The 14,826-nt window shown below is 38.0% G+C and overlaps 1 protein-coding gene across 1 annotated transcript in view; it reads left to right on the plus strand.

Moving 5' to 3' along the window:
- Positions 1 to 4,997: 4,997 nt before the first annotated feature.
- Positions 4,998 to 14,826, plus strand: part of septin9b (septin 9b) — a 50,948-nt gene continuing 41,119 nt past the window's right edge. Inside the window, exon 1 of the mRNA XM_052558351.1 lies at positions 4,998 to 5,159. Within this exon, the coding sequence (XP_052414311.1) occupies positions 5,138 to 5,159 (22 nt within the window). The 5' untranslated portion in view covers positions 4,998 to 5,137. The remainder of the gene's footprint in view (positions 5,160 to 14,826) is intronic.

Below are 14,826 nucleotides of genomic sequence, written 5' to 3' on the forward strand. Positions count from 1 at the left end.
TTTGGCATTGTTTTGCAAAGTTGAATGAGGCGTTTGGCAATTTTAATAGCTTGTTACAATTTGGCCTAATCTGCAGGTCTACTCCACATACAGTCCATTGTTATCATGTGTTAGCTTCTGTCATGTTCTGCATGGCCAATAAGAAGTGATTTTATGGATTTGGTTAGGCTCGTAGGACAGATGATTAAAAAAGGCACTAGGGATATTTTCATGATCTCAAAATATATATTTTTCAAGATACATATAACAATCCAAAAAGAGTATAACATATAACAATCCAATCCAGGGAGATCCCTGCCCGAATTGAAGAGATGCACCACATGCTGCAAGGACTTTCATTTTTCATATATATATATATATATATATATATATATATATATATATATATATATATATACATACATAATGGCCTACAGCCATTCTATCCATGCAGCAACTGATGGAAAAGGGGTTCACTTTGGTGCTGTTGTGATGTTGTCGCAAAAATGACATATATATATATATATATATATATATATATACAGTATAGACCAAAAGTTTGGACACTCCTTCTCATTCAAATAGTTTTGACTATGAAAATTGTAGATTCACACTGAAGGCATCAAAACTATGAATTAACACATGTGGAATTATATATGGAATTATATACATAACAAAAAAGTGTGAAACAACTGAAAATATGTCATATTGTAGGTTCTTCAAAGTAGCCACATTTTGCTTTGATTACTGCTTTGCACACTCTTGGCATTCTCTTGATGAGCTTCAAGAGGTAGTCACCTGAAATGGTCTTCCAACAGTCTTTAAGGAGTTCCCCGAGAGATGCTTAGCACTTGTTGGCCCTTTTGCCTTCTGTCTGCGGTCCAGCTCACCCCTAAACCATCTCGATTGGGTTCAGGTCCGGTGACTGTGGAGGCCAGGTCATCTGGCGCAGCACCCCATTACTCTCCTTCTTGGTCAAATAGCCCTTGATGCCTTCAGTGTGACTCTACAATTTTCATAGTCATGAAAATAAAGAAAACTCTTTGAATGAGAAGGTGTGTCCAAACTTTTGGTCTGTACTGTATATATATATATATATATATATATATATATATATATATATATATATATATATATATATATATATATATATATATATAAATAAACATTCTTGAATCATTCTTTTGTCTTGTCTTGCCTCTCAACAACTTTTAAAATATAGGCAGTAATTTAGTGACTCCATACGCTGATTCCAACTTTAACTTACCTGATAATGAGCTAATTCACCTTAATGAGGTTAATCAATGTACTGTATAATTCAAGAGACTAAGACTTATATATAAATTAAAAAAATATTAATTTCATTTATGTTTTGTGTAAATTCATATTTAAATTTAAAATTGTGACTCAAAGCACACTTAGTAATTAACCTCTGCTGCATTTTTAATCAAAAATCACATTTAAAAACAAATACTACTGAGATTAATATAGTGATGCTATATACAAAGTAATGTGACTGCAAACTAAACCAACAGGGTACTAGAACTGCGGTCCTGAAACTGCAGCCATCACTATATCGTCCAGTACGTTAGGTGGCACTGTCACGAAAAACTAGGGTCCTAGAACTGCGGCCCAGATCTGCGGTCCTGAATCTGCAGCCTCCAGTTGTGCAGCAACATACTATTGCTCAGAGTCGCTCCAGACATAGAGGAAACTCTGTTGCATAGCAACCCGCAATCCAGGAAGTCTCACGAACGCAGGGCCACCCGGCAAAGCCATCCAACCATCACCATCGAGTGCTGTCCCTCAGAACGCATCATTGACCAACTGCCAGCCAATCAGCACCAGAGATCCCCTTTCCAGCAACTTAGTTACAGAACGGAACCCACGCACCCACAAGGAGCATCCACAATATCTCCTAATTCTGGCTGAAACTGGTGCAAATCTTATATATATAAAAAAAAATGAACTAAGATTATAAAGTGCTAGTAGATTGATTCTCTCAGGTTGCGGTCAAGAAATAATGTCTAATGCTAGACACTAGGGACTCAATTCACCCTCCATTAATAACATCTCTTTTCTCTGTCACTGTTTGAATGAATGTTTGTGTGTTTTCGTTAGTGTAGTTTGTGTGTATTAGAGTAGTTCAATAAAGCCTTGTTTGATTTTACATACCAGTGTCTTGTGCTGTGTGCTTACAAGTTACTGCCTTAAACTGAAGATTCTGTTCCCTGCTCATAATCAGTTATCATAATTTTATGATATTATTTCCGTAGGCCACGGGATAATATTTTGTCCAGAATTGATAAAACACCCTAATCTCAATTTATCGGTGGAAGAATAGTTTTGATAAAGTGTTAAATATTAATTATGAATAATTTGCTTACTAATTCAGTTCTTATTAACTGCAATTCAATCCCCTTTGTATTGATCTTAATTCCCTTATTAATCTTACAACAGCAATAACAGAGCGGGAAGTTACAGGCTAGTTCTCAAGGAGTTTGCTCCGTTACTGAATATTTTCGGGTTCAAGCATGATTTAAACATTCATACACAGTCGCTTTCCCAGTAATGCATTTAAAAATGTAATCTTACAGTGCTACTTCATCTGTCTCTGATTTTGAATAAGCAGAAATATGTAAGAAATGCATCCATCTGTAGATAAAATAAATGATGAAAGTGTACTGTTATTTTCATCACAAACAAAATGTTCACAGCAGTAAGCAGCAATTATACCTTTTAATGCTGACAATGTTATTAGTTTGGCGTGTGGTAAGGATAAAAAAAAGTTTGCACACAATAGCCTAAGGCACTTTGAAACTCTTATTTTATTCAACTATTGTTTTTATTTGAATATAGACTTCGTTATGAACATAACAATGAAATACACTGAAATACTTTATCCACAGAGGAAGGCGGAGCGGTGTTTCTGGTATCAGTGATTTTTATTAAATGGTCAGAGCAGAGGGAATTTGTTGTTAAAATACATTTTTGGTCATACAGATAAAAGTAATCAATCTTTCTATGTTTATTTGTGTGCACTCTGAATAACAATGAAACGCAGTGCTTCTGTAAAATAATTAAAGCAAACAAGATGCAGTTTCTGCGATTTTCCCCCCAGTTTTTTCATGGAATTGGGACAGGACAGGATTTTTTTTTGTTAGCGGGACTGGGACGGGACAGATTTGAAAATCCACTCCGGTGTCACCCTCTAGTGTGATTAACACTCTGCTTTTTTTCTCAGTGGTTCATGATTTACATATGATTAGAAGGGTTTCAGTCAACTTTGATAATTTAGTTTTATGTTATGTATTATTTAAAACAATGATTTTTAATACTGTATTCAACAGTGTTGGGTATAGTTACTTTGGAAAGTAGTTAGTTAGGTTACAACGTTACCATCAATTAAAAGTAATCAGTTATGATACAGCGTTACCTATTCATAAAAGTAACGCGTCAGAGTACTCATGCGTTACCAAAAATTAAAAGCCGTTTGCAGCGGCTCACACATGACAGACACAGCCCCCGGCCCCTTTAAATGCACCTAGAAGTCGTGACTCCCGTCAGTCATCCGACTAAATTAACACTGCAGGATAACAATAACAGGAAAGACAGTCAACAATAGGCTATTCCACATTGCGTTTTATTTATTTATTATCACAAAACATATTATTAATCAAAATTCGCACCTACCCAGCCCGGGTAGCCTAGGCTACTGTATATTATGAGCACCACAAGATAACTCCTGATTTTTCTTTAACTTTAAATAATGCAGTTATCAAAGTACAAGTATGCTTACTTGTAAACACAACCTTAAACAGGCTTGCAGATTTAAATCCATTTAGAAATGATGAACAATCAGCCAGCCAACGATCTAACAGAAATTAACATCTGCCTGTCAAACAAAAATGATAACAAACCGAATTAAATCCTTCACTGCCACACAGGCAAATGACAAATCGCTTAATAGCCGAACTAATTATTATTAAAGTGTCACTCACAGAGTGTGCATTTTACCGTTATGTTCTTTTCTTTTTCGTTGACAAATTGAAAATAATGTGCGTACTTCCATAAACCAAACGTTACTTTGTAACGCGTTACCCACAACACTGGTATTCAATAGTGGTGAATCACTTCATGGCATGTGTTATACCCTGTAAGATGATTTAAATAAACAACACTTGTTTGACCAAAAGAAATACAATATATATATATATATATATATATATATATATATATATAATTTATTTATTTATTTTTTATAGAACCTGATTATTATAGGCTTATTTTGTCTGCGTCATCAGTGACCCAGAAGGAATATTAATCAGTGTGGTAGAGTGTTCCAAGTAATTTTTTTATTTTTATTCTTGGAAATGGTCATGTATTCCGATGTCTTTCACATACACTAATCAAAGTCCTATGCTACCTTAACCATAGATGTGTAAAGTTTATGTCTGAAGTAATATATCATTATGATTTTCTTTTGAGTAATGACATGAAGATGATGGGCTGACTGCCACTGCGTTTAGTTCACCTAAAAAAATTATTAACCGAAAATTTACATCTTGGATGGCCTGAGGGTGAGTATAATTTCATACATGCCATTTTGAATCTATATGGAGACAGTTAATTTTACATTGTAACTTTCATTCTTGTAATACATAGCACAATCTACTGGACTTAGGAGATATTGCATTTCAAATTCAGCTGTATCAAACAGTGATATAAGTTTTCTCTCATTTTCATTCAATGTGAGGGCATGGGGCTGTTTACAGTCATATGGCTTATCCACGTCTTTGAGACACAACAGAGCTTCAGTGTCAAAAGAGGTCAAAAGAAAGACTAAAGACGATCAAATAAAGGCATATGATCAGCACATGCCACCGAAGTTCCATTGGATTCACTTGTCAATGAAACCCTCTAAACCCTGAGGAAGTAAAGAGAGGAAAGAAAGAAAGAAAGAAAGAAAGAAAGAAAGAAAGAAAGAAAGAAAGAAAGAAAGAAAGAATAAAGTGAGAGAACAGAGAGAGACGGAGAGAGACGGAGAGAGAGGGAGAGAGCAACTCTCAGAAAAAGCAAAAGGGGAAGTCTGCAAATAAAGGGAGAGGAGGAGAAACGCTAGAAACCACATGTGGCTGTTAGAAGCCATAATCCAGCTATGGAGCGAGACAGAATCGCTGGTAAGTAAATCTTTCTCTCTCTTTCAGTTTAAAAGACAGCTAAGAATGACAACCCTCATGAATTGATTTGAAATGTGTTCATTTTTTTTTTCTTTAGAGAAAGTACAATGCAATTCTTTTTTTTTTTTTCTTTAGAGAAAGTACAATGCAATTTCTGCTTTGTGCAGGTAGGTCGGGTCAGGCACAGTTAGGTGTGACACTCAGTACTCGCAGTTAATGTGTTTGGCTGGCTGTTGAGTTTGGATCAAAGTAGTTTGTTGTCGTTACAGTACAGTAGTTGGTCTGAATAAACTATATTCTGTCACTTGTGTTTACCTATGCTTAACTGTTTTTATCTTACAAAAAGGAAATCAGTTTTTCTAGATGCAAAATGTAAAAATCATTATGTTTAGTCTATGTGGATTGTGGATTCCATTTCTAAGGAAAACACATGATTGAGGGTGTGATTTTAACAATAAGGAAGTGGAACTTCTTTTTAGTTTCTGCTTTGTAACTCATTTCAAATTCTCTCAGTCTGCATTTCAAGTATTTTTCTCTTTTCAATAACATGCAGTTAATACACACATTTTACAGGTTAACTTATTCACGTCAGTGTTCACTTTGAAGGGAAACAAGAAATATACTTGCTGCAAGTAGACAACTCCCAGTGAATTTCAATGGAGTATGTGTGTGTGAGTGACAATGAGAAGGTTTACCTTACTCAGCAGAATCTCCCATAAATATTGTGTCTATATCACATCTCATAGCAGCTGTGCAGGGAGGGGTTTGCTGTGTGGCATGCCTCAAATCTTTGGAGCTTCTGTAACATCAGCTGTTTTGGTTGGCAATGCCACATGCCCTAAACACACCCTGATATACTACTGTATATTGTGTTTAATTGATTCATCCATTAGTTTTGCTCACCATATCGCTCTGTCTTCATGCTGTATTTCAGAATGTCACCATGTATTTTACATGCCACATCATGAACTAATACTGTAAAACTGGATTGAATTTGAGATTCAATGCAGTTTAACAGGTGACCACAGAGGGGCATTGGAGATGTTCTGCATCAGAATATTATACATACTGTAGATTCAATATAACTTAAAAAAATGAGATACAGTCTGTGAAAGTGTCAGGGCATTCGTCTTTGTGTTGAAGGCTTTTTGTATTTGTGTAAAGCTGTGTTGTGTTGAAGTGTGTGTGTGTGTCTGTTATCAGGGCTGAGAACAGATTTCCGAAATGTAAATTCAGCTTCATCGAGGAAGTTGTGGGCAGAGCTACTTCCTGGTTATGCATATCCATTGGTTTGGACATTGGTTACCATGGTTATTAACACACCGGATTGTTTTGAAAGTGATATGGCAGAGAATCCTAGAACTTTTTGGCCCTTGTGTCTCCTCTCAGAGCTCAGAATCAAGATTATGTTACATGTCAACACATTAGCATAGTTACAATAACAAGCACACAGAGAGAAACACTGATCATGGAGTACATGTATGTAGATAACACTCTGGATTCTACTGTGGAATCAGAGGAGGCTATTTTGAGAGTTTAAAATAAATTTTATTAAATGCTATTATCTGAACTTTAGTGTATTTTTTGAACCAATTAAATGGGACATAAGTGTTTATTTATATATAATTTAATTAATACTTAAAATATAGTTGAAGAATATTGTAACTAACTGTTTTCAGTGAATGGCCAAGTTACAATGATACACATAAATTGTGCTTTCACAGAAAGCATATACTACATATGGATAACTAAAAAATCACTCATCCAGCAGTTTAATGACATGGTTGTGTAATTTCTACAGCCTTTAAAGTTAACATCCTGTATTCAGTGACCTCCAAACTGAACGTTCAAGTGTTGGTCTTGAACCATTAAATAGGCGTATGCTGTATATCCTGAATGACTCGTAACCTCGCGCGTGTACACAGACACACACACATAAGCCAACACACTGTCAGTAATTATTACTCTGATATTTTATAACAGAAAACTCAGTCTTACCATTTAGAAATACTGGTGTTTAAGGGCTTTGGATAGCCGCAGATTTGGCAGAGAGATTCAGAAAAAGAGTAGCACAGAATTCTCTCAGCACTACCCTCTCCTTACTAGTCTCAGCCTCAGACATCATGCCCACAGACCATTGGCTAAACGTCTGATGCATATGAGACACAGAAGTGGAAACACTTCAGGAGTGTCAAAGTCATCATCAGATTGGTTGATTTATACAGGATTTTCGGGAGATGTGTGTGTCGTGTTCTTTAACGTTCCATCTAGAAACAGATTTATCAGTATCAACTAAAAGTTGGGTTTTCAAAAGTATGTCAAATACTTAAAGTTTGCGGCATAGAATCTTTAAAATACGTCTGAGAGATTTACACACCGGTTTGTTATTGTGGTGATATTTCCACACCCCGAAACGTGACGCTGAATGAAACGAACTGTGAATGGTTGTCTCATGGGTGGGCCTTGTCCAAAGAAAGCTGCCATGGATTCCAGACCTTCAGCTGTCAGTCTGAAGGTCTGGCTACTGGAGACTATGTCCTTACAGACAAATCACTGTGCAAATACTCACTTTAAATGTACAAGGTAATTAAGGTTTTTCCGTTTCACACCTGGGACACTAAACAAATTGTGAATAAAAACAGAATGCAATGATGTGAAAGTTTTAAATTTCATGGCATCAACACATCTCAAAAAAGTTGGGACAAGGCCATGTTTACCACTGTGTGGCATCCCCTCTTCTTTTTATAACAGTCTGCAAACGTCTGGGGACTGAGGAGACAAGTTGCTCAAGTTTATGAATAGGAATGTTGTCCCATTCTTGTCTAATACAGACTTCTAGTTGCTCAACTGTCTTAGGTCTTTGTCACATCTTCCTCTTTATGATGCCTCAAATGTTTTATATGGGTGAAAGATCTGGACTGCAGGCTGGCCATTTCAGTACCCAATTCCTTCTTCTACGCAGCCATGATGTTGTAATTGATGCAGTATGTGGTCTGGCATTGTCATGTTGGAAAATGCAAGGTCTTCCCTGAAAGAGACGATGTCTGGATGGGAGCATATGTTGTTCTAGAACTTGGATATACCTTTCAGCACTGATTGTGCCTTTCCAGATGTGTAAGCTGCCCATGCCACACGCACTCATGTAAGCCCATACCATCAGAGATGCAGGTTTCTGAACTGTGCACTGATAACAACTTGGGTTGTCCTTGTCCTCTTTAGTCCGGATGACACGTCATCCCAGCTTTCCAAAATGAACTTACTTCGTCTGACCGCAGAACAGTTTTCCACTTTGCTAAAGTACATTTTAAATGAGCCTTAACCCAAAGAAAATGCCTGCGCATCAGAATCATGTTCAGATATGACTTCTTTTTTGACCTATAGAGTTTTAGCCAGCAACGGTGAATGTCACAGTGGATTGTGTTCATCGACAATGTTTTCCTGAAGTATTCCTGAGCCCATGTTGTGATCTCTATTATAGTAGCATTCCAGTATGTGATGCAGTGCCGTCTAAGAGCATGAAGATCACAGGCATCCAGTATGGTTTTCTGGCCTTGACCCTTAGATATTCACAGATATTCAGATATTCTTACAGATTCTCTGAATCGTTGGATGATAATATGCACTGTAGATGATGATAACTTCAAAGTCTTTGCAATTTCTCTCTGATAAACTCCTTTCTGACATTGCTCCACTATTTTTTGCCGCAGCATTGGGGAATTGGTGATCCTCTGTTCATCTTAACTTCTGAGAAACACTGCCACTCCGAGAGGCTCTTTCTATACCCAATCATGTTGCCAGTTGACCTAATAAGTTTCATATTGGTCCTCCAGCTGTTCCTTACATGCACATTTAAGTTTTCTGGCCTCTTATTGCTACCTCTCCCAACTTTTTTGGAATGTGTAGCTCTCATGAAATCCAAAATGAGCCAATATTTGGCATGACACTTCAAAATGTCTAACTTTCAACATTTGATATGTCATCTATATTCTATTGTGAATAAAATATACATTTATGATATTTTTAAATTATTCCATTCTTTTTTTACTCACAATTTGTATAGTGTCCCAACTGTGTCTCTTTCAATCATTTTATAACGTTTATAACACAAATACTCTGGCATACTATGTGACTAGTAAACTTTCCAAAAGTGCATCCTTGCATGCTTTGTGGGCAAATGCTGCATATAACCCCTTTGGTTTCAATAGGTTCTCTGATCTTTCGTCTGCAAAATATTTATTATTATTATTATAAATGTTTTAAAAAATGATGGCCTGTTTTCTGTTGGCTTGTAATCGACACCATACTCCATTTACTAAGCCCTTTTCTGAGGAATAAAATTAATTAAAGCTGATGCTTCTTTAGTTCTATGAAAGGACTGGAAATTTAAGTCTATCTATCTTTATGTATGCTATGCCCTAAAGCTGCCATGAGCCTCAACACAGAGGCCTAGTTAGAGAGCCAAGAAAAATAAAGCTCCAATGAAGGTTGGTTTCTTTAACATATGCTGGCCTGGTTCTAAATTGTATGATTATGCACTGCTCAGGAGAGAGGCTTAGGGACTTCAGGTCAAATGATTTCAAAAGTTTAACTTTTTTTTACCATATAGATGTGTTTAGATATTTGTTATTTAAACAATCTAAATTGCTTGTTTACATTTAGTTCATTTTACATCTGCTGGGTGTCTAGTATGGTGGGTTTAAAAATTTATTGTCAAACTAATACAGCCCTATTTTGCAGGATAAAAGGTTTTCCCACTGATGACCATTCAAAAGTAGTTGTGTTCTGTGATGAAATAGTGGATATTTAACCAGTGCATACATTTTGGGCTTTTAAAAGCAGCTCATGTTTGAAATATTCTTATACTCACAGCTGATATATTCAGTCTTTACTTTACAAAGAGAGGCCTCAAATTTGGGATTTGTTTTGATGGGTGACTTGCTTGATGCAGAGAGCATAAGGAAATACTTCACTGGTAACACACCTGGATGAAGTTTGTGTCAGATTTTGAAGGTATAATGTAGCTGCTTTTAATGCATTAACATTTTTTCACTTTGGAAACTGAATACAGGTCATTAACAAAAGCTTCCTTTCCTCTCTGTCCAGCCATCTGTCCAGTTATCTGTTTGTGTGTGTATCATACAGTAGGTCTGTTGCATCAAACTTAGTTCAGCCTGGAATTTATTTGTGAGTATTTCTGAAATGGTTTTAGAGCAGTTGCTTCTGAGAACAATAGATTATAATGGAAGTAAGAGCTTATCATAGGTTATCTATGAATCACTACAGGCTTGCATACGTATTGTTCTGGCATAGATTTCCTCTTTGCGGTTCCTATTTTTTTTACTTTAATTCCAGGTGCATGGGATGGACAAACGGAGTGATCCCATAATCCCTCAAAAGCATTCTGGCTTTTCTTCAGAAACTAAAGCCAAAATGAGCTCTTGGGCTACACTTGTCCCAACCAAACAGCTGTAGATACAGCACTGAACCATATGAACCAAGTTTAAAAGCAAATCGTTTTATTACACAAACAGCTGTCTGAGTACGTTTCTGAAACGCTGATCTGTGGGTTGTGCAAATTTTATTTGGAACTACCCTCAAGAAAATTGGGTAATAGTTATTGTAAATAGCATTATTGTATAAATGGGTGTTACTACATGTAAGAGCACTTTTGACCCCATATACTTTTTAAAATAAACTCCTTTAAAACACTTTTCCCATTCTTACTAGTTTATTTCAATTTTCCAGTCCAGCATTATGTTCAGCAGTCAATATACATGCATTACATGAGTTATCTTTCCTAACCCACATGTACAAATGTCATTGTAGTACGACACAAAATTACAGTTGGGAAAACAACTCATGCAGTAGCATTTTTCAAGATTCAAAATTTTTATTCGTCACATTTTGATATTTTATATATACACACAATTATATAGAGCATATATAACCAGCAGTGAAATGTGAGTCAGGTCCGCTCCATGGACAGTGCAATTGTTAAAGAATACAACACAGATGAAAATATACATAAATATAGCTATGAAAGAATGAAATAAAAATAAACAATAAAAATATAAGAATAAATATAAAAAATATGTATATTGTAGAATTAAATATATGACGCAAAATAATGTGCATGAAAGTAAACTGTAGCCTTAAATATTAAGATACACAGGGATAATGTACAATGTGCATATGTGCATTATACTGTAGTCTTAAATATTAAGATACACTGTCAGGTTGACACTGTCAGTGTGTCAATGTGAGGTAGTGAATAAAGAATATCTTACTGATAATGTGAACATTAAGTGGAGACATGAAGATGTTAAGAGGCTGGTTTTGAGTTTAGGAGCCTGATGGCCTGGGGGAAAAGAAACTCCTCCTGAGTCTCTCGGTTTTTGTCTTCAGGCTACGGAAGCACTTACCAGATGGCAGCAAAGTGAAAAGATGGTTACTGGGGTGGATAGAGTCCTTGATGATTTTAACAGCTCTGCTTTTGCAGCGTTTGAGGAGAGAGGGGAAAGAAGACCCAGATCAGATCTCAGATAAGCGCACAACTCTATGCAGGGCTTTGCAGTCTTGACTGGAGTCAATACACCTTCTATAGCCCCTAAATAGAAAGTTTTCAGGATTGCTGGTGAGACCCTGAATTTCCTCAGATGTTGCAGGTGGTACAGTCTTTGCCTGGCTTTATTAACCTGTGTTTGAATGTGGTAGTCCAAGTCAGGTCCTCTGAGATGTTTACACCAAGGTATTTGAAGCTGCTCACCCTCTCCACAGGTGTCCCACTGATCATAAGAGGTGTATTGGTCTGCTGCTGTCTCTTCCTGAAGTCCACAATCAGTTATTTAGTTTTGCTCACATTCAGGGTGTACTCACACTGCCAGTTTGAACCGTGCCCGAGTGCGTTTGACCACCAAAGCGTGGTTCGTTTGACTAGTGTGAGTGCTCCGAATCGTGCCCGGGCGCGGCTCGATTAGCCGGCCCTGGCCCGCTTGGAAGAGGTGGGCCAGGGCACGGTTCAGTTGGACTCGGGCGCGGTTCGCATGCAGTGTGAGCGCTAACCGTGCCGGAGCACGGAAAAGGACGCTTTGCATCACGGTTTTGCGACGCTCCAAAACCAACATGGCAGGGAAAGGGTCGCTTTGGTCTACGGCAGAGGTGCAAAACGCATAAAAACTAAAAACTGTCAAGTCCTTGCTGCACTTCAGCTGGTACCTTGCAAACATCCTCATACGAGCAGCACGATTACGTGAAAATTTTCGCGCCACTAAGGCGACACATCTGTTTAACAACAGGCTGTGGACCAAACAACACAAAATTATCCACAAAGAAAACAGAGCGATGCACTCCATTGTGTTCAGAGAGCGCCGCTCTTCCTGTTTATCCCGAAACCGTCGCACCATAATGACGTAAGCGTGCTCCGGCACGAATGCTGAAACCCTATATGTGAGTGCAGGCCAGAGGGGGAGTGGGGAGGGGGGACAATCGTACTCGGGCCCGGTTCATGGCAACCGTGCCTAGTGTGAGTACACCCTCAGAGAGAGACAGTTGTCCTGGCACCATGATGTTAATTTCTCTACCTCATCCAAGTATGCAGTCTCATTATTGTTGTGAATGAGGCCCAGAACCACAATATCATCAGCAAATTTGATTCTAGATGTGGAGCTGTGTGAAGACACACAGTCATGAGTGTAGAGAGAGTAGAGCAGATGACTCAGGACACAGCCCTGTGGGGCTCCTATGTTCAGGGTGATGGAATTGGAGGTTTATTGGCCTAGTTTCACCACTTGAGGTCTTCCAGTGAGGAAATCAAGAATCCAGTTGCAGAGTGAAGAATTCAGGCCGAGGTCCATGAGTTTAGAAGCTAGCTTTATATGGACTATAGTATTAAAAGCTGAGCTATAGTCGATAAATAGCAGCCTTACATAGTTCCCATTATTTTTGTCAATGTGTGTGAGTGAAGAGTGCAGGATGTGAGAGGTGCCATCATCAGTGGATCTGTTTGGCCAATAGGCATACTGAAGAGGGTCTAAAGTATCCAGATGACGTTTTTAACCAGTCACTTGAAGACCTTCATGACTATTGATATGAGGGCAACTGGACAATAGTCATTGAGACAAGAGGGTTTATTGTTCTTAGGCACAGAGATGATGGCAAATTTTTTGAATGAGGTGGGAACCACCGATGTAGCAAGAGACTCATTAAAAATGGATGTAAACAAACCAGCGAGCTGATTAGTGCAGGACCACAGAACACGGCCATAAATCCCATCAGGTTTGCTTTCTGCTTTCATTACATTCACTCGCTTTAGTGCCCTCCGAACCTCATCCTCCGACAATGTGATCACATGATGATCGCTGCTCTGGCTGCTGCTTCCTGACGCGTTGATCGGCAGACTCGCACTGCTTAGATTGCTTTCAATTGCTTTATAAAGTGTTTAGCTCGTCAGCCAGTTACAGATCTGCTCTCACCTCTGCAGAGGATTTGTTTCAATAGGCACAGATGGTCCTTAATCCTTGCCACATGCATCAGGAGCCATTTATCTGGAAATGTGACTCTATGCGTCCCCTGTATCAGTGTTTGGTGGCTCTTACTGCGCGTTGGAGAGCACAGCGTTGTAAGCAGCAGTGCATTTGTTTACTGCTGCACGGATTGTTTTGTCCATCCACGGTGTCTGATTTGAGAAGGTCCTTATAGTTATTGTATCCATAGCTTTTTCAGCTAGCATGTTTACTATGCTTAGTGTTACATCCGTGAACTCGCTGACGTCAGATGAACTTGCCCGAAACTGTCGCAGTCTACATCATCACGAGCTGCCTGTAGCATGGCTTTTGAGTGGGCGGACCATTGCGTCACCACCCTCTGCACCGGGGGATCATGAACGAGCCTTTGTTTATATTCCGGTGTGAGGAAAATGGCCGCATGGTCCGATTTGCCGAAAGCCAGTAGTGAGCAAGCTTTGTAGGCATTCTTAAACTGAGTGTAGCAATGATCAAGTGTATTCAGTCCTCTGGTTGGACAGGATACATGTTGATAAAAATTAGGCATAACTTGCCTGAGGCTGGCTTTGTTAAAGTCCCCAGCGATGATAATGGCAGTGTCAGGATGTTTGTTTATGATAACGCTGAGCGCATCGTGAAGCACAGACAAATCCAAACCGGTGTCTGCTTGTGGTGGGATGTAAACAGCAGTAATGATGATCAATGAAAACTCCCGGGGCAGATAGAATGGGTGGCAAATAATAAAATAAACTATAAACATGAAATGATTCACAAGCGTCCACAAGTGACATTTTCCTCACAAATGGAAAGTCTCATATTTCATAATAATGTCTGTTGCACTTTTACTTTCTCTTGTTTGTGTTATAATGGTTTTTAAATCATTTTTTTAAATGCAAGTCAGGTGAAAATACAAGAGTAAGGGTAAATACAGTTCAATACAGTCTAATGTTTTTTGTAACCTTCATGTAATAAGAGCAGAAGATGAATATCATGGAATGTCCTTTCATTTTCCCCAATGAAGCTGTTAACAAACTGTTGTTTTTCTCAGAAACTCCAAGTTGTTCACATGAGCATAAAGCAGCTGAACAAAGAAAACAAAAATAAGGACAGATTATCAGTGTGTGCTGAATGACAAACAAAATCATCTGTTATAGAATACTGTATTT

This window comes from Carassius gibelio, chromosome B6 (assembly GCF_023724105.1).
Source record: "Carassius gibelio isolate Cgi1373 ecotype wild population from Czech Republic chromosome B6, carGib1.2-hapl.c, whole genome shotgun sequence".
Lineage (NCBI taxonomy): Eukaryota > Metazoa > Chordata > Actinopteri > Cypriniformes > Cyprinidae > Carassius > Carassius gibelio.